This window comes from Tamandua tetradactyla, chromosome 7 (genome assembly GCF_023851605.1).
Source record: "Tamandua tetradactyla isolate mTamTet1 chromosome 7, mTamTet1.pri, whole genome shotgun sequence".
Lineage (NCBI taxonomy): Eukaryota > Metazoa > Chordata > Mammalia > Pilosa > Myrmecophagidae > Tamandua > Tamandua tetradactyla.
The window spans coordinates 65,133,327-65,161,028 of record NC_135333.1 but is presented as its reverse complement, the minus strand read 5'-3'; the positions used below and the strand labels follow the sequence as shown (position 1 = coordinate 65,161,028).

At 36.0% G+C, this 27,702-nt stretch overlaps 1 protein-coding gene, 1 non-coding gene and 1 pseudogene across 3 annotated transcripts in view; 1 reads left to right on the top strand and 2 right to left on the bottom strand.

Moving 5' to 3' along the window:
• TULP3 (TUB like protein 3) overlaps positions 1-27,702 on the bottom strand; it is a 135,812-nt gene that overhangs the window by 6,587 nt on the left and 101,523 nt on the right. For both annotated transcript variants that reach the window (XM_077169694.1, XM_077169695.1), the window contains exons 2-7: positions 21,059-21,110; positions 9,772-9,931; positions 8,863-9,036; positions 4,560-4,690; positions 4,029-4,226; positions 2,660-2,772 (exon numbers count right to left, since the gene is read on the bottom strand). In XM_077169694.1, coding sequence (XP_077025809.1) covers positions 2,660-2,772; positions 4,029-4,226; positions 4,560-4,690; positions 8,863-9,036; positions 9,772-9,931; positions 21,059-21,110 — 828 coding nt within the window. The remainder of the gene's footprint in view (positions 1-2,659; positions 2,773-4,028; positions 4,227-4,559; positions 4,691-8,862; positions 9,037-9,771; positions 9,932-21,058; positions 21,111-27,702) is intronic.
• Positions 16-205, bottom strand: LOC143643070 (U2 spliceosomal RNA). Its single transcript, XR_013156111.1, has one exon. It is a non-coding gene; the product is annotated as a U2 spliceosomal RNA (small nuclear RNA).
• On the top strand, positions 25,828-26,668 carry LOC143689729 (TIMELESS-interacting protein pseudogene; annotated as a pseudogene).

Sequence of the window (27,702 nt, the reverse complement as noted above, 5' to 3'; positions counted from 1 at the left end):
TTTATTATTCCCCCAAGGGGGTGCACCGTTCCAGGAAGAACTGCAATACCAGGTCGATAAGTGGAGTGGACGGAGCAAGCTCCTATTCCATCTCCCAGCTCCAAAAATCCATTTAATATATTGCCCTCGGTAGAGGACGTATCAGATATTAAACTGATAAGAACAGATACTACACTTGATCTTAGCCAAATGGCCGAGAAGCGATTTTTATCTATGTTTTAAAAAGATTGGTCTGTGGAGAATACACAGAAAGGTAAGATAGGATTGAAGAAAAGAGTCAAAAATCGATAATGTGGCTGGCTTCTACTAAAGTGGACAGTGGAGGTGGTGAGAAGAGGTCAGATTTATGAAGGATTTTAAAAGTAGATTGGACGTACCACACTAATACTATGGATCAATAATTGGGGGTAGGGTGGGATAAGGAGTATGAGAGGATTTGGGTTTTCTTTCTTTATTTTTTTCTTTTCTGGAGTAATGAAAATGTTCTAAAATTGATCATGGGAATATATGTATAACTATGTGATGATACTGTGAGCCAGTGATTGTATACTTCAGATGGTTTGTATGGTGTGAATATATCTCAATAAAATTGCATTAAAAAAAAAAGTAGACTGGATGATACCTGCTGACGGATGGCATGTAGGAGTGAGAGAAAAAGAGGAACTGAGGATGGCTTGAAGGTTTTTGGTTTTAACTGCGGAATGTTGGTATCATTTACTAAAATGAGGAAGAGGGGAGAGAAAAGGATGGGGGTAGAAATCAAAAAGAGAGTTATGTTCTTAAAAAAAGAAAAGAGTTATGCTCTAGACATTCAAAATGTCTCTTAGACATATAAGTGGAGATACCAAAGAGGAGTTGGATAAATGAAATTTTGAGTTCAGGGAGAGTTCAAGGTTGAATATATAAATTCGGAGATCATTAATAAATAGATGATGGGATGAGAACGCTTAGAGGAGAAAAGGAAAAGGAAGGAGAAAGGGAAAAGGGAAAAGGGAGGAGAAAGGGGTCTGAGGAAGGTTCCTAGAACATTCCAATATTTAAAGGTGAAGGAAGAGGCTCCAACAGAAAAATGAAAAAGTACAGCCTGTCAGAAAGAAAATAAAGAGCAAATGTTACTCCAGAAGTGAAATAAATCTTCCAGATATCAAGTCAGATGAGGATTGAGAATGGACAACTGGATTTGGCAATATAAAGGTCACTAGTGACCTTGACAAGAGATTTTAGTGGAGTACTAGAGAGAAATCCTGAATAAAGTGGTTTAAGAAAAAAAAAGGGACTCCACCTAACCAAGTGACCAACAGTACACATCAATACCGTGTGCCTCCTGATGGGATGCACTGAAAGGTATCACTTCTGTGGGGTTCTTGCCAAAAATGCATAATCTGAATTTAATCATGAAGGAACATAGATAAATTCAAACTGAGGGACATTCTAGTAAATAACTGGCTGTTAGGCTTCTAACATGTTAAGGTCATGAAAGAAAAAAAAAAGATTGAGGAACTATCCCAAACTGAAGGAGACTAAGACCATAACTAAACACATATGGGAACCTGGACTGTACCTCAGACCAGAAATAAGACATCAGTGAGGCCAGTGGTAAAATTTAAGATCTGTAGATTAACAGCATTGCATCATGTTAGTTTTCTGGTCATGATAACTGCACTACTATTAGATAAAATCTTAACATTTGGGGAAACTGACTGAAGGATACATAGGAACTCTGAACTATTTTGGTAACTTTAAGTTTGAAATTATTTCAAATGAAAATTAAAAAAAAAAAAAAGGATGAGGAAAGAGGAGACAGACAATAAAAATAACTCAAGATTTACAAAAAAGGGGACCAGATAAATGACAGATGGAAAATATATATATAATACATATATTATGGCATGTTTGCATACCAGTGGGAATAATTTCCCACTAAAAGGAAAAGGTGATATGCTGGAGAGAAAGAAGGAAATTATAGGAGTAAACTTCTTGAATAGATGGAATCCACTGCATAAGTTAAGAGTTTAACCTAATATAAGAGTATCAGGAATATTTTATAATTTTAAAAGTAGAGAAGGCAAAGCATATATATATATATATATTTGGAAGTTTGGAATATTTCAGGCATCTACTTCTCTTGTCCTGACTATAATGTGAAAAAGCCTTTTGTGTTTCACCATTAAACCTAATGCCTTTCTAGTGATAAATATTCTTTATCAAGTTAAGGAACTTTCTTCTATTACTTTTTTCCAATGTATGTTTCTTGGAAATGCCTATTTACTTTTATCAAATGCTTTATTCACATCTACTGATATGACTATATAGTTTTTTCTCCTTTAATCTGTTAAAGTGTTAAAACACACATCAATAGTTTTCCTAATATTTAATACTTTTTACATTCTTGGACTGATCATGACTTATTCTTTTAATACACACTAGATTTGATTTGCTTAGATTATATTTAGGATCTCTGCATACATTCAGCATGCATCTTTTGTTTTTCACTTTCTTTAACAGGTTTTGTTATCAGGGCTATGCAGTCCCCATGGGTCTGAGTTAGTTGACTCGTAAAACTAGCTTCCATCTGTCCTGTGCCTCTGAAGTCAGATCCACTCTGACTAAAGGAATAGAAGAGTCAGGAAGAGTAAGACAGTAAGACGGCCACTCTTACCTGAGTTTGCCAATATAACTTTCCCCTTCACGAGATAAATCTGTTGGATCAATGGAGATAAGGTAGTTGGATGTTTTGCTCTTTTTCCGCTTTCTACCTGCAAGAAGAAATATCTGGAAAAAGAAAACATGCCAGTTAAAAATGAAGTCAGGAGAAAATTTGTTCTGCCCATTCATTCAACAAATGTTTAATGAGTGCCCATCATGGAGGCACTCAATCTTTGGGTCTTTATCTCTTTTTCTAATCATCATTTTGCTTCTCAGAGTTCACTACCAGGGTTTCCTTTCTATACAACTTTTCTAAATTCACTAATCTGCATGCAACTACTTACAGCTTTATCCCTAAAACTTCCAGTGACATTTTAAAAGCTTCATCCAATGCCATGAATAAAAATCTGTCCAACTTTAGGATTTAGACAGGATTCTGGATACCTGCTCCTACTTTACTGTGACTGCTTTCCCTATATTCCTTTTCATATTTTTTTGCTGTTGTTTTAACTCCCTGTGACTTCAGTGATATGAATACTGTCATATTCATACATGTTCCTAAACTCCACTAGACTTGGACAATATAAGGGAAGTAGAATAGTGGCAGTGGCTAAGAGAGGGACTTCAGAATCAAACAGAATGGGCTTGAATCTTGCCGCTTCTACTTAGTGTGATTTGGGAAGGAAATTATCCCAGTTACCTTACCCATAAAGCAAGTAGGAAATCCTACTTTGCAAGGTTGCTATAAGGATAATAGGTGGCAATATGCTTGCCGGTACACGGTAAACACTCAGTACACAATGGTTACAACAACAATGATACCTACTACCATTATCTCATTTCTAGGCTCTTAAAATCATCTACTTAGACCTGGTATTAAAACAAAGTAAATTATTCATCATCAAGTATTAAACTCCCTCAAACTTGAGTATAAAATAAATTCAATCTCTAGAAAGAGAAACATGACATTTAATTTGCATGTTTTTCTGTATTTCCAATTCTTCCTATTCCTTAAAATTTGCTCTCCTTCTTCCAAAATGTCATATTCTAGCATAATAAAAATAAAACTCAAAAAGCACACAGTAACACCCCAAAGATGATTACATTCAAACATTCTCTTCAATTTTCATAGATTCTGGATAAAACTTTTGGGAGGGAGGTTGGGGTCGGGGGCTTTTGACTCAAGCTGTGGGTTCTTTGAAGATAATGAGAACACAGCATCTGAGAATTAATAAGAATTAATGACTAAAAGAATAAGCCATGATCAGTCCAAGAATGCAGTCTACCTCTAGCTGACTTGACCTAACATCACTGCTATTTCCTTATCCCAACATTCTTCCCCTCTACCTTATTGTTTGTCCTAGGAATCAATTTTCTCATACCTTCCGATTTTCATCCTTTTCCAGGTGCATATAGTATGTAGGGAAGAGACCACGATCCATTCCCTTTTTATCCCTGGTTATGCGACACTTTACTGTGATACCTCGAGGGGCAGGACTATATGCAAAGTCCTCTAAATTCTCCACTTCTCCCAGCTGGTTATCAGCCTGCTGGGCTGCAGTACCAGAAGCTCCTGTATCCTGAAAGAACATAAATGAGCAATAGAGACCAGGTCAGAAGCCTCATATTCTCTGAAGAAAACACTTACTGATAACATGAGGTTAAATTCTGAAAAGTTAAATAAGGATATAAATATTGGGAGTAAGTGAAGAAGCCAGGTATGATAAAAGGACATATCCTCACAATGGCTGAATTGAGGCTGAAGAAATTAGAGGTCATAAACTTTAAGCCTAAATTTGAGATTAAATCTTTTAAAGGGACCCTCATTCAGTACTGGTATCTAAATATTGACGATATGTTTGGGAAACAGTCAGATCAGCTCCAAAGGTTTCAGAGGTTTCGGAGGTACATACTGAGGCTGATTTCTGGCTGGTCGCGGAATTGGGTCTCTCTGGTTCTGAAGTTGGTGAATGGGATCTTTTCTTTCCTTCTTCTTCCTCCCCATCACTCTCCTCCTCATCAAAGTTCAAACTACCTGAGATGCCTGGCAGAAAAGGAGAAAGAACTGTCAACAATGGTCAACACTGGTTTAAAAAAGAAAAGCAAATATTTTAATCCAAAGATCATCTCAATCTTCTTCCTCAAAACTTTCCTAGCTACTCTGACTCATAAAAAGCTATTTTATCCAAATTTTGACAATTCTTTCTTTATATTGTCACTCATATCCATCTCTTGTTTTCCCTTCCCACTGTTACCAACTTAATTTAGCTCTTTAAACACTATGTTAATTGTAACCCATACTAAACTCTGAAATCTGTCATACAACTAATTCTTGAGCCCTGCTTTGAAATTTATTGCTTTTTTGTATGTATGTTATTTTTCACCAAAAAGAAAGAAAAAAGTCGATTGTGATGATAAAAAAAAAAACATATATTCCTTCTAACCTCCAATGTTCTGGAGCAGCTAGAAGGAAAAATCTGAGATGATGGAATGGTAGCCCATAGTAAACTCTGGGATCTGTCCTGTAACTACTTGTTGAAGAATGCTTTGAAAATTATTGCTTTTTTTCTTTCTTTGCTTTGTATGTATGTTATATTATACAATAAAAAAGTTAAATGTAAAACAAACATTATGTCTGCCTATGGGAGACACTTTAAATCTAAAGACAAATATAAATTGAAAGTAAATGGGTGGAAAAATATATACCATGCAAACAGAAAGAATAAGAAGGTTAGAGAGTACCTATTAAAACTTTCAGCCAACATCATGCTTAAAGGTAAAGACAATGATCCCCACTTTTACCATTGCTATTCAACTTTCTGCTAGAAGTCCTAGTCATTGCAATAAGGCAAGAAAAAAAGAAATAAGTGGCATAAAGACCAGAAAGGAGTAAAAGCTGTTCTTATTTGCAGATAATATGACTATTAACCTAGAAAATTCCAGGGAATCCACAAAATAACTATTAGAACTAATAAATGAATTTAGCAAGATTGCAGGATACAAGGTTAATGCACAAAAATAAATTCATTTGTATCCTTATATACTAGCAGCAAATAATTGGAAATGGAATTTTAAAATATAAACAATTCTATTTATAGTATGCCAAAAAACATTTCCTAGAAATAAATTTAAAAGGCTCCTAAGACCACTGCACTGAAAACTTTAAAACACAGCTGAGAGAAATAAAGAACTCCTACATAAATAGGAGAGAATTAAACCATGCTCATAGATTGAAGACACAATATAGTTAAGATGTCAGTTCTCCCCAAATTGACTCATAGAATCAAGGCAATTCCAATTAAAATCCCAGCAGGATTTTTAGTATTAATTGCCATGTGGATTCTAAAATTGATATGGAAATGCAAAAACTGAGAATACCAAAGCAATCAAAAATTTTTTGGAAGATTTAGTAAAGAAGACTGGTATTGGTAAAAAGACAGATTAAGGGAACAGAATAGAGTCTAGAAATAGGTCCACAGATATATATATTCAATGGGTTTTTGACAAAGGTGCCAAGATAATTCAATGGGAAAAGGACAATCTTTACAAGTACTGTTGGATCAACTGGATGTACATTTGGAAATAAATGAAGGCCAATTTTTACCTCACACCATACACAAAATTTAACTTGAAATGGATCACAGTCCTAGATGTAAATGTCAAAATTATAAAACATCTAGAAGAAAACATAGAGAAATTTTACAACATTGGGGTGGGCAAAAAACATTAAAAGCACAAGACATAAGAGAAACACTGATAAACTAGACATTTTCAAAATTCTGCTGTTTAGAAGACAACATAAGAAAATAGAAAGGCAAGCCACCAACTGAGAGGAAATATCTGCAACACGTATATAAGACAAAGGACTTCCGTCCAGAATATATAAAGAGCTCTTATAACTCAACAAGAAGGCAACTCAATTTTTTTAAATGGGCAAATGACTTGAACAAATATTTATTTTAAAAAGATATTAAAATGACCTAAAAACACATGAGAAGGTGCTCAATATCACTTGTCATCAGGGAAATGCAAATGCTCTCAAAGAGACATCACTATACGTTCATTAGTTTGCCTAAAATTAAAAAGACTAACCACACATTGGTAAGGAGGTGAAGCAACTGGTACTCTCAATAACACTGCTGGTAGGAATGTAAAATTATAAAGCAGTTTTTTAGTTTCTTAAAAATGTAAACAAAAAAATGTAGACATACACTTACTGTTACTAGGTATTTATCCAAGAGAAAGAAAATGTATGCCCATACAAAGTTTATATACAACCGTTCACAGCAGCTTTCTTTTTAATAATGAAAAACTGGAACAACCTAAATGCCCACCATTTGGATAAACAAACTGTGTTATAGCCATACAATGGATTACTACCAACATTAAAAAGGAACAAACTATTGATACTTCCAACATGGATGAATCTCAAAATCATTATACTGTGTAAAAGAGACCAAGCCAAAAAGAAAAGAAAAAGAGAAAGAGTATATAGTACATGAATCCATTTTCATGAAATTCTAGAAAATGCACATTAAAAGTGCTCATTAATAGTGAGTGGAAGCAGATCAGTGAGTGCCTGGCGTCGAGGTAGAGGAAGGGATTACAAAGGAGCACCAGGAACTTCTGGGGTGATGGGAATGTTCATTGTCTTGACTGATGATGTTTTTACAGATATCTCCATAAGTCAAAATTAACGAAAGCTTTCGCTTTAAATATGTGCAGTTTATTGTACACCAATTGTTCATCAATAAAATCGAGGAAAAAGGAAAAACCTCTTAGCAAACTAAGAATAAAAGAGAACTCAATCTGATAAAGGTATCTAAAAACAAAAAGCAAGTCATACCTAAAGATGAAATGTTTGAAATCCTTCCCTGTGAAATGGAAAAAGAGACAAGAATGTGCACCATGACCACTTTTATTTAACACTGGACTACAGGATGTAGACAGTAACAGGGCAAGGTAAAAGAAATAAAAGGCAAAAGAATCAGAAAGGAAGAAATAAAACTGTCATTATTCACAGACAATACAATTGTCTACGTAGAGATTCCAAAGGAATCTGTAGACAAATTAAGAGTTTCTGTTTATCAAGACATAGAAAGGTGCAAAGCATGAAAAAATAAATGCAAAACGTATTTAACTAACAAATTACTAAGTGAACTTAGCAAGATGGTGGGATACAAAATCAAGACGTGGAAGTTAACTGATTTTCTATATACTAGCAATTAAAATTTAGAAAATAAGTATTTTTAAATAACACTATTTACAATAGCATGAAAGGCATCAAGTGCCTAGGGATAAATCTCATAAAAGAAGTAAAGGTATCTTCATAGAAAAGTAAAAACAGTGTTGAAACAAATTAAAGAGGACCTAACTAAATAGAGAGATGTATTTCATTCATAGATTGGAAGACTCATTATACTAAAGAGAACACTGTCTCCCGTATAATGTATACATTCTATATTGCCCTCATCAAAATAGCAACAAGTTTGTTTTGTTTTTAATTTAACGAGCTGATTCTAAAAGTTATTGGATGTGCAAAGGAACAAGAATGCCAGGAAATGAAAAACAAATGGAAGGACTCACTCTACAAGATGTCAAGACTTGTTTTTAAATGACAGCAGTTACGACAGTGTGATATTGACCCCAGGATCTCTATGTCTTCTTACACATAGGATAGCCAAAATGATCAGTAAAAATATAGAGATGCTCAACCTCTTTACCAATCAGAAAAGTACAAATAAAAACCACAATGAAATACTATAACACATTTTATCATTTTAGTGTTGGTAAAAATAGGAGCAAAGTTGCTAGTGGAACTGATATTTGTACCGATAATTTATAATACTGGCCCTCTATGAACACTGAACATACACATAAATGAACTGAAAATAATTTTCAGTGAGAACTGAAAATAAAATGCCAAATACAGAGAGATAGCTGTATATAACTGCTAATGCTACTGTCATTTCATATTTGATTTAATTCTCTTTCACACACACACACCCCACCTTGAACAAAGCAACAGGATAAATACTGCTACAGTGGACAATGACCAATACTCAGAAACCAAAGCTGTCACTTCTGAAAAGCCCTCAGTCATACTACAAGCAATTTTGAGTCATCTAAGTCAGTTTTATCAACAGTGAAAGTAAAGAAAAAGATTACAAATGGATTTAAAAGACTAATTGCCTTAAAATCATTACCAATCCCCACCATGTTTTTGGAGAATTTCCTGAAGATTGGGCTTGGAAGCAGCATCCAGAGTGCTTTCCCCATCATTTTCTTCAGTATCTTCTTCTGTAGCAGAAGAGCCTACTGAGAGAATGTGAACTTTGTTCTCCAAATCTTGAGCATCTGGCTTCAGGAAGGCAGCTGGACCATCAATGCCTAGAGGCCAAAAGAAAAGAAAAAAGAGGAAAACATTATCCGTTATTGAGCAGGGGGTGGGGTGGGGTGGGAGTTAATGCAGGTGATCAGAATTAAGAACCACCCAAACCATTTTTCCCTCTCCTCCTTCCTTACCACCCACAAGGACATTCATTGATGAAGCAGTCCAGGACTGGTTCATTTTATTAACATGGCTTGACTGTAGTTATGGTAACATGAACATTTTGATGTTGTGCTTTAGGAACTTAAGAAGGGATCTAGAAAACAAAGCAGGTCTCCATAGTTATATATTCTGTCCAAGCTAATAGCTCAGTGGGCTTTGTTTAATGGGTCTTGATCCTATTCTTCTTTTTCTACCCCCACCATCTCAAATGATGCTCTGAGACCTATCTACTGGAAGAATGAATAATCTCTACCCACTCCAGGCTTCTTCATTAAAATCTGCTATGATGAAACAATCAATACTGTAAACTCCTCAAAGAAGCCATTCTGGACTAATTCCTATGTCATCTAAAACAACTGTTCTAAGATAGACATGAACTTTAAGGTATCATTCACTGATTAAACCAGAGCTTTTATTCTTACTCAAGGAGCCAGAATGTGTTATAAAGATGTATGAAAGTGCCTTGTAAGAATGCTAATATTGTCTCTTTGGTCCATCTGAGAATTTTCCACTCTTCTCCAGGTGTGTGAAGTCCGCATCCTGGCAGGAAGGGATGCTGTCTAAATACACACCATGTAGGATGACATCGTTGTGAGGGATATGAGGTTCCACCAAAGGAGTGTGCTCCTCACTGCCTCTTGGCTTTGACCGACGTAGCCTGGCTTCTGGGTTTGGCTGAACCATAAGTGGCTCAAGGCGCTTTTTTCTCTGCTTCTTCTCCAGCAGTGCTCTCTAGGAAAATATGGGTATTATAGCCAAGAAAGTAGTGATAAGATGTAGACATTCCAAATATTTTCAGTTTGCTTTTCACTGATCCTCACAAAACCTCCTGTAAATTAATGTTTCCCACTTAAGAATTGGGAAAAATGAGACACAGAGAGAAGAATTCATTCATTCATTCATTCAAAAAATACTTATGAACACCTGTAAAGATTTGTTTAAAATCATACATGGATTGTTAGCCAAGCTGAGATATGAATCAAGTCTACTTAAAATACACATAGTAATTATATCATTATCAAAGCATGATTCCAAGTTTAGAATACATAAACACATAATTGTAGGAAAAAAGATGGAGGAACACAGCAATGGTGTTTTTTTTGGGTGGTAATATATGGATGATTTTCTCTGGTTTTCTGTATTGTATATGAAATATACAAAATATGATAAACTGCCATATCTAATCTGTATGGCCTTGGCTATTTAGCCTCAAATAGTATCATAACTGTAACTGATGAAACAAAAACACAAGTTCCAGCCTCTATTTCATTAACATAAGTAAAGAAAGACTGTTCTGTAGAAAAGGTATACTCTGCTTGTGGCCCAGAAAAGGGAAGCCAAAAAGCGAGAATTTGACAGAGTTTATCCAGACCCTCTGAGAAAGAAAAATACTGAATTTGGTGGACAAGAGTATCCTACTCACTAATTCCCTGCTTACCGATTAGTCTTATAATTTTCAAGGAAGAGGATATTGTGAACATATACTGCAAAGGCACAGTTCCCACTGTAAGTTAACAAACTGGTGTTCTGGTTTTACAATTGACCATTTGGAGTTTGACTAGTGTGAGTTTGTATTTAAGAAGATGATTGCATTTGGCTCCACTTGGACAAATCCAAGTTTTAAACCTGGAAAGCAAAGACTAGACTGGACCACGACGATCCTACCAAGGTATCCAATGAAGCCATTTTCTTCCAGCTTCAACACCAAACTCATTTATAGCAGTAGTTTTACAGGGAAAAACCCTGTAGATTAAACTGTAAACTTCAAGGCCACAGCTACTACATCATTCAATATATATATTACTATTGTCCAGTTTTGTAAGAACAACAAAAACACAAAATATCTACATACTGGCAAAATGCCATCTTTGGAAACCATCACCTGATTTAGCATTCTAATCACCCTCACATAATTGAGTTTGAATGTATTCATGTCAACTCATATTTCATTTACATCTTACCCTTCTCTGAAAAGCTAACAGTGGTTTAAATAAGACTGGATAAACAAAGGACTCCTATCATAAGGAGGGGAAGATCAAGGGAGTCTGGAAAGCCAAAATTGATTGTTCAGTTCACTAAATGCAACTCAAATAGGTTTCTTTTAATATTTTAAGGGTCACATAAACTAAAATTAAATCACTTTTAAATTTCCCAATTTTCCTGGGAATTGAACAACTCAAAGAATCCATCTTCTCCATAATATGGTGGTATGTTTTACTATTTTTTCCTGGGGGCAAACTATTTAATGGTGATGCCAAAATAAACAATGAAGAGATATAGCAGATTAAATAAGGGAAAAAAATTTCCATCACTGGGGCTTCAAAGGACTTTATCCAATAATACAGTAAAGCTCAGGAAAGCTTCAAATTAGTGATAGCTTGGCTTTATTCATTCCAAGTTTCCAAGGACTCCCTGATGGAGTCACATTATGACAACCTTGGCCGACACTGACCATAGGGTTCAATCAGCAGTATCAGAATAGTTGCTTGGAGTCTATCAGTTTGGCTAAAAATAACTAATCTCACTCACACAGATGGGATCATAGAGAGGTAAGTGAAAAATGTTAAATCAGAATTCTTGAAACATCAATTCAGTGCACTGATGGTCACCTCTTTTAGAAGATATGTTGTATTTTATTCCATTTTTCACCAGATGGCATAAATGTTCTCTACCTAATGTATACCAAGTCTGATTAATATCACTGAGAAAGTCTGAACATCTTTCTGTAACCAGCTAAGAGGCCCACATAATTTGAAAATAAGAGTACCCTAGTAAAACTAGTAAAAATAAAAGCATAACATTGGATGTGAAAAAATATTCTTATCAACAAATGATGCTAGGACAATGAATATACACATGCAAAAAAATTAAGTTGAATTCCCCATCTGACACCATACACAAAAATTAACTCAAAATGGAACATAGGAAGTATAAGCATTGAAACTATAAAACTCTTAAAAAAAAAAACAAGAGTAAGTCTTTGTAACCTTAGATTAGGTAATGGTTTCTTAGAGTACAAGTGACAAAAGAAAAAAAAAATGGATAAATTTAAAATCTTTGTGCTGCAAATGAACCCTTAAGAAAGGAAAATTCAACACTAGACAGTATGTTAAAGGAAATGTCAGAAACAAAAAGACAAATATTATTATGCCTCACTCATATGGACTAACTATAATATACAAACTCAGAGAATTGAGATTGATAGCATGGGTTATCAGGTTGGAGGATATTGTAAAGGGTCCTAGCTTGTAAGCTCTTACAGCAGTCACATATATTCAGGAGTTGCAACTGTTATTTCTAAATTCTGAGATACTAAGCTGCTTGTATATAACCTGGTTATTCCCAGAAACTTCAGATATTTATGTGACATCTGAGACTCAGAGCTAGAGCACTGAAGCTATGAAAATCAGCATTATCCCATACACCAACTGTTTAAAAGTTGAAAATGTGATCAGACATCAACTAGAGATATTAATGAAGCTGATCTGGATAGGCTTAAGGTAAATCAGAATACAGGGTAAAGGATGATACAGTTTATATTTTAAAACTTCAACTTCTATGTGAGACTAAAGGGAGAGATGTTTATTTGCTGCAACATTTATATTTTGGGTAGTGCATTATCTAATTTAACTTGTATGGTCAGTTTATTTGAACACCATAATAACATGGAATTTTGAATAGGGAGTGAGATCTTGTTGGTTTGTACAGGTTAGTGTGATGCCCTGATATATCCCAGATTAATATGGGCAGAGTATAAGAAAGTATTTGCAAAGATCCCTTGGGAGACTGGGAAGAAAAGAAGAAATATTCAACTTCCCCATCTGGGGAATTCCCAATATTCTTGCAAACATCGGGGACAACCAATTCAAAAGGCCGAGCCCTCATTCTTAGGTTTTGACCCTATGAAACTTATTCCTGCAAAGGAGAAACTAAGCTCACTTATAATTATGCCTAAAAGTCACCCCCAGAGAACTTCTGTGGCTCAGATGTGGCCTCTCTCTCTAAGCTAACTAGGCAGGTGAACTCACTGCTCTCCCTGCTATGTGGGACATGACTTCCAGGGGTGTAAATTTCCCTGGCAATGTGGGATAGATATCCTGGGATGAGCCAGGTCCCGGCATCAAGGGATTGAGAAAGTCTTCTTGACAAAAGGGAGAAAAGAGAAAAAAATAAAGTTTCAGTGACTGAGAGCTTTCAAATAGTGAAGAGGTTATCCTGGAGGTTATTCTTATGTATTATATAGATATCTCTTTTTAGTTTATGGTGTATTGGAGCGGCTGGAGGGATGTACCTGGAACTGCTGAGCTGTGTTCAGTAGCCCTGATTCTTGAAGACGATTGTATAAAGATATACTTTTACAGTGTGACTGTGTGATTGTGAAAACCTTATGTCTTTTTATCAGAGTATGGACAGATAAGTAAAAAAATAATAATAATAAGGAAAAATAAATAAATGATGGGGGGACAAGGGGTAAAAAAATAGTTGGGGGTATACTAGTGGTCAATGAGAGGGACAGGTAAGGGGTATGGGATGCACAAGTTTTTTCTCTTTTCTTTTTATTTCTTTTTCTGGAATGATGCAAATGTTCTTTAAAAATTATCATGGTGATGAACACACAACTATGTGAGGATATTGTGAACCATTTATTGTATACTATGGATGGAATGTGTGTGAAGATTTCTCAATAAAAATATTTTTTTAAAAGGCAACCCTAGAATTGGAAAAAAATATTTGCAAATCATATATCTGATAAGGGACTTGCAGCAAGAATGTACAAAGAGCTCTTAAAACTTAACAATAGAAAGATAACCCACACCAAAAAAAAAAAATAGACAAATAACTCAATTAAATATGAGCAAAGGATTTAAATAGACATTTCTCCAAAGAAGATATACCATCGGCAAATAAGCATATGAAAAGATGCTCAATATCAACAGACATAAGAGAAACACAATCAAACCCCAAATGACACACCACTTTATACCCACTAGGATGGCAAGAATAAAAAACTCAGATAAAAACAAGCATCAGTGAGGATATAGAGAAAATGAATCCTTATACACCGCTGGTGGGAATGTAAAATGATACAGTCACTTCGGAAAACAGTCTCCCAGTTCCTCAAATGGTTAAACACAGAGTTACCACATGACACAGCAATTCCACTCCTAAGTATATACCTACAAGAAATGAAAATGTACGTCTACACATAAACTAGCACGCATTTTTACAGCATTATTCATAATAGCCATAAAATGGAAACAACCTAGATATCCAGCAACTGAAGAAGGAACAAACAAAACATGGTATATTATCTATACAATGGAATATTATTCAGCCATAAAAAGAAATGAAGTACTGCAACATGGATAAACTTTGAAAACAATAAACTAAGTGAAAGAAGCCAGTCACAAAAGTTCACATATTGTATAATTCCATTTATATTAAATTTCCAGAATAAGTAAATCCATTGAGATAAAAAGTAGATTGCTTAAGGGTTTGGAGGAACATGGACATTACTGCTAATGGGTACAAGATTTCTTTTTGGGGTAATGAAAATGTTCTAAAGTTGGATTGTGGTGATGGTTGGACAACAAAATACATAATATAAATACAAATTCTAAATATATAATAAATAAAATTGAGTGCATATTACACAATATAAATACAAAATAAATATATAATACAAAAGATATACTAAAAACCATTGAATTGCACACTTTTCAGTATATTTATGGTATGTGAATTATATTTCAATAAAACTACTTTAAAATACATATTGGTAGAATGTAGCCATGTACAAATTATCTGAAAATCTAGGATTCAAAAATATCTAAATTCCAAGATAATAACAGGAAAACATGATAGATGAGAAAGAAACTGTAATCTAACCAAGAGTACTGTTACCTGGACGACGATGATGACCGAGTGTGTTAAAAGAAGGGGGACGTCTGCATAAAAATAAGGCAAGATAGAACCTAAGACCAAGATTTTCCTATGTCTCTAGTACTGCCCAAGGCAGGGAGAGTATCCTGGCCAGATTCTCATGTATCTAGTTCCTTGGTAGATATATCCCTTTAGTGGAGGTGGATTAATTATACCATCACACATTAATGATATTCATGATAAAGATCAGTTTACAAACTCTGTTTGCTCTTATTTCAAACTTATCAGGTCACTTTCTGATTATAAACTTCTCACAGGCTTTCCTTAAAGAGAGTGATTGCCAGCTGATTCTGGTAGAAATGAATTCCCTGATTTGGATTAGTCACTAGTCACTTGTGAGATTGTTTAGTGTCAAGCAATCCTCGTGAGACTGATTAAGTTTGGTTGCCATGGGGACATTCCTGTAGCAGAATTCCTGAGTTCAATCCACTGTGTATACCTGGCCTAGGGGTGGGGAGAGGGAGGTTTCCCCAGGCTATCCTGCCCCCACTGACGATCACTTCCAGAACAAGTCCCCGCCAGAGATGGGAATGCATGGTATCCCAGGTAGGTCAACTAGTACTGGACTGTGGGGATCTTATCAAGATATTGCCAATCTATCAGGCCAAGATTGAGCAGCAGCCCAGAGTTTCTCTGCACATTTCCAACTCAGCTCTCCACAACTCTGATACCCTAAGATCCCTTCAGGAACATTCTATGATTTTATCAGGTCTACCTGATAAAATCTCATCTACACTGCAGATGAAATAAGAGGCCCATAGAGCTTAAGGACCTAACTAGACCCACACAACTAATTAATGGCAGAGCTAGGACTGGAACCAAAGTTTTCTGATGCCCAGCCCTGTGCTTTACTCTTTGTACAATGCTGCCTTTCTTGTTCCATGTGAGTGCCTGGCCTGCAGGTGTGGAAATGCCCTCACCCCAGGCTGAGCAACTGCCTTCTGATGCTCACGGTGGCGTTTCAGGTTCTAACTGGATTCGCATACACTATTTAACACCTAAATTTATACATGCAGACCAAAAGATATTTTTCTCTAATTTTTAATTTTTGGGGGGGGGGTGCGGAGGGGAAGGGATATGGGCAGAAATCGAACCCAGGTCTCCGGCATGGCTTTTCCCCTAAGTTTTAAAAAGTCCTATTAAAATTTTGTTTTTCAACTTCCGGAGAAGATGGTGGCTTAGTAAGACGCGCGGGTCTTAGTTCCTCCTCCAGAAAAGCAACTAAAGAAACAGAAACAATACGAAACAGCTCCCGGAGTCACGACAGAGACCAAAAAGACAGCGTACCCCATTCTGGAACGGCTGAACGGGCAGGGAGAATCCACTGCGGTGAGATACCCGAGGGGCGCGCGTTTTCCCGGCCGGGGCGGCTGGCGACTGGGGTCCCCTCCACGCACGTGGCTCCCCGGTCTGACTGGGAACGTTGGATAGCGGGGCCCTCCCGTCACGCTTGGCGTCTCGGGCCAGCTGGGCAATTTGGACCGGCACTCCCCCAAGCCCCGGCGGCCGGCGACCCCCGCCTCCACGCGCGGTTTCCCGGGCCAACTGCGAGATTCGGATTGGCGAGTTAAAGGAACCACAGCATCTTTTACTGGTGGGCCCCGCAGACAGACAAGTGCCACGAGCACCACCTACTGGGCAGGAAAAGAAAAACAGAGCCCAGAGATTTCACAGAAAAACCTTTCAACCAGCTGGGTCCCACACCCAGGGAAATCTGATCAAATGCCCAGACACCAGCAGAAAATAATGGATGACGCTCGGAAAATTGAAGATATGGCTCAGTCAAAGGAACAAACCAATAGTTCAAATGAGATACAGGAGCTGAGACAACTAATGCCGAATATACGAACAGAAATGGAAAAACTCTTCAAAAACCAAATCAATAAATTGAGGGAGGACATGAAGAAGACATGGGCTGAACAAAAAGAAGAAATAGAAAATCTGAAAAAACAAATCACAGAACTTATGGGAGTGAAGGACAAAGAAGAAAAAACGGAAAAAACAATGGATACCTACAATGGTAGATCTAAAGAGACAGAAGCTACAATTAGTGAAGTGGAGGATGGAACATCTGAATTCCAAAAAGAAACAGAAACTATAGGGAAAAGAATGGAAAAACTTGAGCAGGGGATCAGGGAACTAATGACAATATGAAGCGCACAAATATACGTGTTGTGGGTGTCCCAGAAGGAGAAGAGAAGGGAAAAGGAGGAGAAAAACTAATGGAAGAAATTATCACTGAAAATTTCCCAACTCTTATGAAAGACCTAAATTTACAGATCCAAGAAGTGCAGCGTACCCCAAAGAGAATAGACCCAAATAGGCGTTCTCCAAGACATTTACTAGTTAGAATGTCAGAGGTCAAAGAGAAAGAGAGGATCTTGAAAGCAGCAAGAGAAAAACAATATATCACATACAAGGGAAACCCAATAAGACTATGTGTAGATTTCTCAGCAGAAACCATGGAAGCTAGAAGACAGTGGGATGATATAGTTAAATTACTAAAAGAGAAAAACTGCCAACCAAGACTTCTATATCCAGCTAAATTGTCCTTCAAAAATGAAGGAGAAATTAAAACATTGATAGACAAAAAGTCACTGAGAGAATTTGTGACCAAGAGACCAGCTCTGCAAGAAATACTAAAGGGAGCACTAGAGTCAGATACGAAAAGACAGAAGAGAGAGGTATGGAGTAAAGTGTAGAAAGAAGGAAAATCAGATATGATATATATAATACAAAAGGCAAAATGGTAGAGGAAAATATTATCCAAACAGTAATAACACTAAAAGTTAATGGACTGAATTTCCCAATCAAAAGACATAGAATGGCAGAATGGATTACGACCCAGCAATACCACTGCTAGGTCTCTACTCAAAGGACTTAAGGGCAAAGACACAGACGGACATTTGCACACCAGTGTTTATAGCAGCATTATCTACAATTGCAAAGAAATGGAAACAGCCAAAATGTCCATCAACAGATGAGTGGCTAAACAAACTGCGGCCTATACCTACGATGGAATATTATGCAGCTTTAAGACAGAATAAACTTATGAAGCATGTAATAACATGGATGGACCTAGAGAACATTATGCTGAGTGAGTCTAGCCCAAAACTAAAGGACAAATACTGTATGGTCCCACTGATGTGAACCGACATTCGAGAATCAGCTTGGAATATATCATTGGTAACAGAGACCAGCAGGAGTTAGAAACAGGGTAAGATAATGGGTAATTGGAGCTGAAGGGATACAGACTGTGCAACAGGACTAGATACAAAAACTCAAAAATGGACAGCACAATAATACCTAAGTGTAATGTAACTAGGTTGGAACACTGAATGAAGCTGCACCTGAAATATGGTTTTTTGTTTGTTTGTTTGTGTGTTTGTATCTTTTGTTTTTGTTTTTTTCTTTTTCCTTTTTATATATATATATATTTTATTAGTATTATTACTTTAATTCTCTTCTCTATATTAACATTCTATATCTTTTTCTGCTGTTTTGCTAGTTCTTTTCCTAAATCGATGCAAATGTACTAAGAAATGATGATCATACATCTATGTGATGATACTAAGAATTACTGAGTGCATGTGTAGAATGGAATGATTTCTAAATGTTGTGTTAATTTCTTTTCTTTTTTTTGATTAATAAAAAAATTAAAAAAAAAAATTTTGTCTTCCTATTCAATAACCTTCTAGAAGGATTGTTAGAAGCCAATGGTAGCCTCTGGTAAAGAACTGAGTCAAGTGGAGGGAAGGAGACTAACTTTTCACTGAATATCTTTTTTTGTATGATTTTAATTCTTACCATATTCTTTTACTAACTAGCTTAAAGTAAAAATTTTCTTTAAAATTTGTGCTATAAAAAGTCTTAAAAAGTCTCAACATTTATAACACACATTCAACACACAGTACTCTCATTGAAAAGAAAAGCTACAAAAATTTAGACCATCTTTACCAAAAATCCAGAAAAAAAATATATATAATTAAAAAACTGGTATCTTGTAGGGTTACTCGGTAGATGAACACTAGATTTCATTCACTGCTGGCAAGGGATCTATCATTTTGCCTTCTAACACTAAGATGCCTAAATACAAACAATGAAAAAAAAATAAATCAAAGATCTAAATTTTTGTAGTCATTTCTCTCTAACTACAGTTTGCTATGCACTGGACTGTGAAAATAGAGAGCACATCACAATTATTCTGATTTTTGAAATTACGGGTATGTGTAACATCTAATCAGAATTCCATCCCCCTATACCCATCCATGAGCCAAAGAAGACTAGTTTTTTCCCTACTTTTAATTGGTCTCATCCTTTAAAGTAATTTACTAAGTGAAAAGTCCCATTTATTAATTCCATCAGCAACAGAAACAAGCAAAACAAGATTTTACAGATAATTTTAGTTAGCTACAGAATCTACACATACTGACTGTCAACAATCCTGTGAAGGTAGACTAGGGCTATATAATTTCCAGACTTAGAAAAAAAAATCCCATGAAAAAGTAAATACAAAAGTAATGCTAGTTGGGTATAGATCCTAAGATGCCTGATCATGATGATAATAGAATGTAACAAATCAAAACTATTTTTTATTCCTTACTTCATTCAAATATCTAATATTTCTTATGTGCCTGGACCTATGCTAGGAATTTCTGACATAATGGGTACCCAAAACAGACTGATTCCTATTCTCATGGATCCTAATATAACAGAGGAGATAGACATAAATCACATAATTGTGGGGAGAAAACAAAAACAAAAACAAAAACAAATGTGTAACTGAAAGCTGGGACTGGTAATTGGAAGAAAATTATTCTGTAGGCAGTGGAAGTTTTTAAAGTAGCACAGCATGTTTAGATCTGCATTTTGGCTAAGAAAAATCCTTGTAGTTAGGTGAAATTATAGTGTAGAGCAGTATTGAAGACAGCACAAACAAATTACCACACAGAAATACAATATTAACATTTTTCTAATTCTTATGAAACGCACCAAGGAATTTCCAGTGGTTATTGCTGATGTACTCAAAGCACTGGAGTCCTGCCATAGCCCTGAGCCTTAGCTCAGCAAATACTAACTTTGGACAAGGCTTAACAAGTAGCTAAGATAGCTTCTTCTTTTCTGTCTTCTTTCCATGACCTGCCAAAGTAATTCAGAGTCAAGATCACCACCACCCTCTCTCTCTAACCCAACTTGCAGGTGAACTCACTGCCCTCCCTCCTAAGTGGGACATGACTCCCACGGGTATAAATCTCCCTGGCATTGTGGGATAGAAATCCTGGGATAAGCTGGGACCAGCATCAAGAGATTGAGAAAGTCTTCTTGACAAAAGGGGGAAGAGAGAAATGAGACAGAGTAAAGTTTCAGTAGCTGAGAGATTTAGAGTTGAGAGGTCATCCTGGAGGCTATTCTTATCATTATATAGATAGCCCTTTTTAGTTTATGGTGTATTGGAGTGGCTGGAAGGAAGCACCTGAAACTGTTGTGCTGTGCTCAGTAGCCTTGATTCTTGAAGATGATTGTATAAAGATATAACTTGTGTCTGATGCTCCTTTTATCCAGGGTATGGACAAATGAGTAAAAAAATATGGATAAAAATAAATAAATAATAGGAGGGGTGGTGCAAGGGTAGTTCAGTGGTAGGATTCTTGCATGCCATGCAAGAGACCTGGGTTCAATTCCCAGTCCAGGCACTTCCCAAACAAATAAGCAAACAAACAAAAACCAAAAAAATGATCGTGGTGATGAATAGATAACTATGATGATATTGTGAGTCACTGATTGTATACCCCTTTGGAATGCATGTGTGTGAAGATTTCTCAATAAAAAATATATTTACACATATTTAAAAAAAAGACTACCATCACTGTGGTCATAGAGTTGGCTATCTATTTCAAAAGAGGAGATTCTGCTCACCTGATTTTCCAGTTTCAGCTGTCGAAGCTTCATGGTCTCATCTTCAAAGGCACTGTTTAAAAATAATGGAAAGAAAGACTATAAAGAGAAAATCCTTTAAAAAATCTTGTCAATTTCATCTGTCTATTTCTCTGTCCCTTTGGCTATTTGGAACCAATGAACTCTGCCTTGGGAAAGCATCAGTTTCTAGATGCTGCCCACACCATGGCCACGAGAAGACTCCCCATCCTTAATGCCACATTTACTCCACAGAGGACCTGAAGAGACTGAAACATCCAAGGGTGAGAAAAAGATAGACTCCATGCAGGCAGGATGTTTTTTTCTTTTAAGCCACATGTTGAGTACTCATTATATTCCAGACTCAGTGTTAAGTATTTTACATGCATTTAAAAAATATATATTCTTCAAAACAACTCTATGAATTAGGTACTATTTTTTCACACTTTAAAGAAAAAAACATATTGGAGAGCTGTTTTTAAGGTTAAACAACCAAAACAGATCCTAATTCTAGTCTCCTTCCAGAGTCTAAGTTACACGTCAAAATCATACGGTATTTATTTCTATTTTGGAGCTGGTTTTAAGAGAGGGAGAATTAGACTGTATATAGGATCTTACTACAGCCCATTGATTTTCTTAGGTTCTAGGCAAGACACTTAACTTACTCTTCAAGTTGGCCATTAGTAAAACTTACTATGTCAGTCAGACAAGGAGACTGTAAGTACATGTGAACAGATAAGATTTCATACCACTGTGAGCTGGATATGTTTGGTGGGAGAAAATAAAACAACAAACAAACAAAACTGAATCAGACCGCTGTCTTCAGTTGATAAACCAAACCCTTCTGAACATTTTTTTAAAAACTCTCTATAAAGGCTTTTCTATTTTGACAATTTCCTAATTAACTATTTTATTTTGTGACTCAGCATACCTGGAAAAAGTAAAGTAGGCAACCATTCAGGCAGGGAAAGTATTCCCAGTTATTTGAATATTTTAAATTATCATAAATTTTTACCAGGAGCCTACTGTCAGAAAAACTGGAAATAAAAGGTCTTATTTAAGAAGACAAATTCCATGGCTATAAAGGAAAGCATGACTTTTGCTACATTTGGGGAAAATACATCCCAGCAGCAATCCATGTTTTACCACGACATTCCTACATTTTAGATGTTTTATATAATAACACAGTGAATTGGAATTTGGCCCAGTTCCAAGATTCTTCCTGCCTAATAACCTTAAAGCAGGTGTATTAACTCCTTAGATCTACTTGTGGAGAGGCTTTCTGATTTTTTGACAGCCCTATTAACTTCCTCATCACTGTTATGCTCAAAAAACAAAACAAACAAAGAAATAAAACACCACTGGCTATTCAATTAGTCATCTCTTTCTTCCAAGTCCAAAAAGAAAAACAGACAAAACGGTATCAGATATGAGAAACTTCTGACCTTGACTTTGTAGGCCCTCACATTTCCCCTCGATAACATTCTTATATTTTTCTTAACATTGTTATCCTCCGTCACATATTTTTTTATTCCTAGTGTTTAGTGGCTAATAGCATAAATTTGAATAAATTCTATATAAAACAACAAAAACTCACAACAATAATATCATGAACATTATGTAGGAAAGGGTAACTTGGAGGAAAAAAGTCACCATTATGGAACAGTATTGTCATCAGTGACTGCTATGAATCTGCTTTTCCTCCAACTCACTCTACCCCAACACTAAACCAGAATTGGAAACTTCTGGTGTGAAAACAAAATCATCCATCCCTATGCTCCCAGATATTAAAACCCCCTTAATAATGCTAAAACCTCTGATTAGCAACTGAAGTCCTCAAACATTTCTCCTAAGGCCTCTAACAGTGAAAAAAACAGTTGTGTTTCCACTGCCATATCTAGATGCTACTTAACTCCTTTCAACAAGCCTGGACAAGCTGAACAGACAAGGTAAATAAAGAGGGTATTAAAGCATTTTGATGAGATAGAAGACACACAAAGTAGATGCTATATAATTGTAACATTTAGATACTGCTGATACATCAAAAGGCCCATTTTCAAAAACCCCAAGTATAAATTATAGTTATGTACCAATAATAAAGATGTTTTATACATTTATAGCTAATCTGAACAAAGATTTTTAGGCTAAACTGCAATATGATCCCGCTAAATTTGTATTTTTTTTCTTTTGATAAGTTCTTTCTTTCATTTCAAACTAAGTTATTGAATAGCAAGCCTAACTAATCCTGGTTAGTCAATCCACACAGCACAGAAAGAACTCATACAGAGAAAAAAGAAATGGAATTACTATATTTCCACCCATTTTCTCATGGGGAATTTCCTACTGACTTGGTACAAACAGAGGCAACTCTAAAATGTACATTTTGGGCAAACTGTGACCTATCAATGGCCTCAGTGTGGCAGAGGACAATGCCTGGACATCAGCATTCTCTTGAACAGCTCTCCAGTTCTCAAACAACCAAAGTCTTCACTGGAGATGCTATCATGCCTTACGCTCCCGAATGCACACATAGAGAATATTCTGAGAATCTGTGCCTCATCCCACTCATCTTTGTTTCTTCGAGAATGAAATTTTTTTCTTAATACCACTACGCACTTATTCACCTAATAAATATTTTGAAAAAAGTCTGCTAAAAGGATTCCCCTACTCATCCACTCCTTAAATACTCCTTAAGAACCACTAGATTAACTGAAAACAACCCAAGAATCTAGCAGTTGTAAAACCGACAATAAAATTTGGTGTAGTCACACAATGGAATGTCAGAAGTCAAGAAAAATGAATGAACTTCATCCTCCCACAAAAACATAGATGAATCAAAAACATAATGTCACAGAGAGAGGCAAGACACAAAATAATGCATATAGTAAGTTTCCTTTTATATAACGTTCAAAACTAAACCATAATGTAAACTATGGACTACAATTAATAATATAACAGTATTTTTTTATCAGTTGTAACAAAGGTACCACACTAAAGCAAAGTGCTTATAAAAGGAAGACTGTGGGAGATGGGAGGGATATGGATTTGGGAACTCTGTACTTTTTGTATGATTTTACTGTAAACCTACAATTGCTTTAATAAAAAAAAACACAAATAAAAATAAGCAAGCAAAAAAAAAGAAACTGAAAAAAAGTCAGGGCAGAAGGGATTGTGACAGGGAAGAGACATAAACGGTAGCTCTAAGGTGCTAGAAATGTTCTATTTCTTGCCCTGGGAAGGAATTACATGGGTATTTACAAATTTATTGACTCTACAATTATGTTTTTTGCATCTTTCTGTATGTATGTTATATAAAATCCCTGCAGGTAAAAAGAAATGCTACTGATACAAGTGTCTCGTCCACGTAACTAGCACTATGGCAGTATAAAAAAGGCACACTACAACACTGTAACAGAAGAGTTATGTATGTGCTACAGAAAAGTCCTCAACTCAGCTTAAGAAAGGGAGTTCTCTTTTTTTAAAAAAATCTAACATAATTATTTATTTATTTATAAATTTATTATTATTCTATTAGAGAAGTGATGGGTTCATAGAACAATCACACATAAAATACAGGATTCCCATAAACCATGAATGGGGTTTCTCTTTAATTTGTGGCAAGAACCATGCTAACCCTTAAAAATGTTGTCTCGAGATTTTTAATTAATTTTTTTGAGTATGATGAGTATATTAAGAAAACCGATTATATGATTTAAAACACACAACTAATAATTTACCTGCATTTCTTTAGCTTTAATTAAAGGAGGGTATCCCTGACTTTAATTTTATACTTTTTCATCATTCCTGAGATTAATGTACAAAAATCAGTAATGTTTCTATACTCAAGTAATGACCTAACTGAGGAGACAATTGAGGAAAAAATTCCATTCAAAATAGCAAACAAGGGTGGTGTGATGGTGGCTCAGTGGCAGAATTCTCACCTGCCATGCCAAAGACCAGGGTTCGATTCCTGGTGCCTGCCCATGTGAAAAAAAAAAAAGCAAACAAAGAATCTGGTATCTAGGAATAAGCCTAACTAGGGATGTCAAGGATTTGTACACAGAAAACTACAAAATATTACTAAAAGAAATAAAAAATGACCTAAAGAGATGGAAAGAAATTCCATGCTCATGGATAGGAAGGTTGAATGTTATTAAGATGTCAATTATACCCAAATTTGATCTACAGATTCAATGCAACACTAATCAAAATCCCAACAACCTACTTTGAAGATTTGGAAAATCTAGTTATTAAATTTATTTGTATGGGAAAGAGACCCCAAATAGCTAAAGATATCCTAAAAAAGAAGAGCAAAGTGAGAGGTTTTTCACTTCCTGGCTTTAAAGCTTAATATAAAGCCACAGTGATTAAAACGGTATGGTACTGGCACAAAGACAAAAGTCTCAACCAATGAAATCGAATTGAGAATTCAGAGATAGACTACCACATCTATGGACAAATGATCTTCGACAAGGCCCCCATATCCATTGAACTGGGACAGAACATGATATTCTCACAAGCATTGGGGACAACAAATTTAATAGGTAGAGTCCTCGATCTTGGGGCTCGTCCCTTAGAAACTTATTCCTGCAAAGGAAAAGCTAAGCCTACTTATAGTTATGCCCAAGAATCACCCCCACAGAAGTACAGTTTGCCACTTAAGGAAAGCACCAGGCTATGGTGTCTGCAGCATGAGTGAGGTTAGAGGAAAATGGACCTGCAAAGGAGATGCAAGAGGAGTGCTCAGAAAGGGAGAAAAACCAGACAACAAGATGCTGGAACCACAGGAGAACAACTTGATTGACCTACCACATTATGATCATGTAGAAGATGAAGGTTTCCCTCCTTTTCTACCTCCAGGCTCTCAAGAAAGAGAAGATGGTAATGGTGCTGAACCTGATGAAGAGTCAGGGAGAGGAACACCTGTTCTTGTACCTCCAAAGAGAACTTTAAAAGGAATTTACCCAAGTTGGATGCTCAGAGATTAATTTCAGAGAGAGGGCTTCCAGCCTTAAGGCACATGTTTGAGAAGGCAAAATTCAAAGGTAAAAGTCATGTGGCTGAGTGGATAAAGACAGTGATCAGACACATGGAGCACTGGGCACATTATTCCCTAAACTTAAGTTTGAGAATTTTATTAACAGAATTGAATACTTGGGAATTAAAAAGGAAGTTCAGACCTGTTTAAAATGAATTCAACTTGATCTGCCTCTTTCACATGAAGATTTTATTAGCAGTAATGATGAAGTAGGGGAAAATAATGATCACATTGTAACTGCTACTGAATTTGATGTCTTTTTGACAAACTCATCTGAAAGTGAGGAGTTCGCTTCTCGTCAAGTGGAAGAGCAGCAATAAAGATTGAGAGAATTAAAAACCTGACCTTGTAAAGAAGACAGGCAAAGCACTGAGTAGCAGTCAGTCCCAAGGGAACAACTTAATAGTGAACACACCTACAGCACAGACAGCTGAAGAGGTTAATACAGGTGAAAATAAAAAAGAGGAGTCAAATGGACTAAATGAAGAATTCTAAATAATCCACACAATGCTGCTGCTGCCAATATTATAAATACAGAGGAGGAATTAAAATTAGAGAAAACATAACTGGACTAATCCTTTAAAAATGTACAACAGTAACTATTTCATTAAGAAATTATGTTACTGAATTTAGATAAGACTTACCTAAGAGAGAAAATGTATCTATTAATTGACTAGTTTGGGGTACTCCTATGTATTTTGTCTACTTTGAATCAAAACCCTTGTGTGGTAAAGTTTTTGCAGATTTCCTGTTTAAAATCTGGCATTTATTTATAATTCTACTTTTCATTTATTACTATTAGCTTTAGCTAACAACCTATTCTCTTCAGTGTTTATTTTTATATAGATGGCTATGGCTTCATGAAATGAGTAATTAATAAGCAATTTCTGCTGCTAGTGGGCCTTTGATGCCTTGTTGTTACTAAATTGCGTGATTTTAAGATGTATGTATGTATGTATATATATATATATATATATATATATATATATAGAGAGAGAGAGAGAGAGAGAGAGAGAGAGAGAGAGAGAGTATTTATTAATGTCCATTTAAAAAATAAATGAAGGGCAGGCAGGCCATGGTGGCTCAGAAGGCAGAGTTCTCGCCTGCCATGCCAGAAACCCGGGTTCAATTCCTGGTGCCTGCCCATGCAAAAAAAGAAGACCAACAACAACAACAAAAAATCTTAAAAAATAAATGAAGGGCAGGCCATGGCGGCTCAGCAGGCAGACTTCTCACCTGCCATGCCAGAAACCTGGGTTTGTTTCCCAGTGTCTGCCCATGAAAAAAAAATTAGTTAAAATTCATAAATAAATAAATGAAAATAAAAATTATTTAACAAACTATAAAAAAAAATCACCCCCAGAGAACCTCTTTGGTTGCTCACATGTGGCTCTCTCTCTAAGCCAACGCAGCAGGCAACCTCATTGCCCTCCCCTCTACATGGGACATGACTCCCAGGGGTGTAACTCTCCCTGGCAACATGAGACATGACCCCCAGGCATGAGTCTAGCCCTCACATCATGGGATCGATAACACTTTCCTGATCAAAAGGGGAAAAAAGTAGTGTAATAAAATAAGGCATCAGTGGCTAAGAGAGCTTAACCAACAT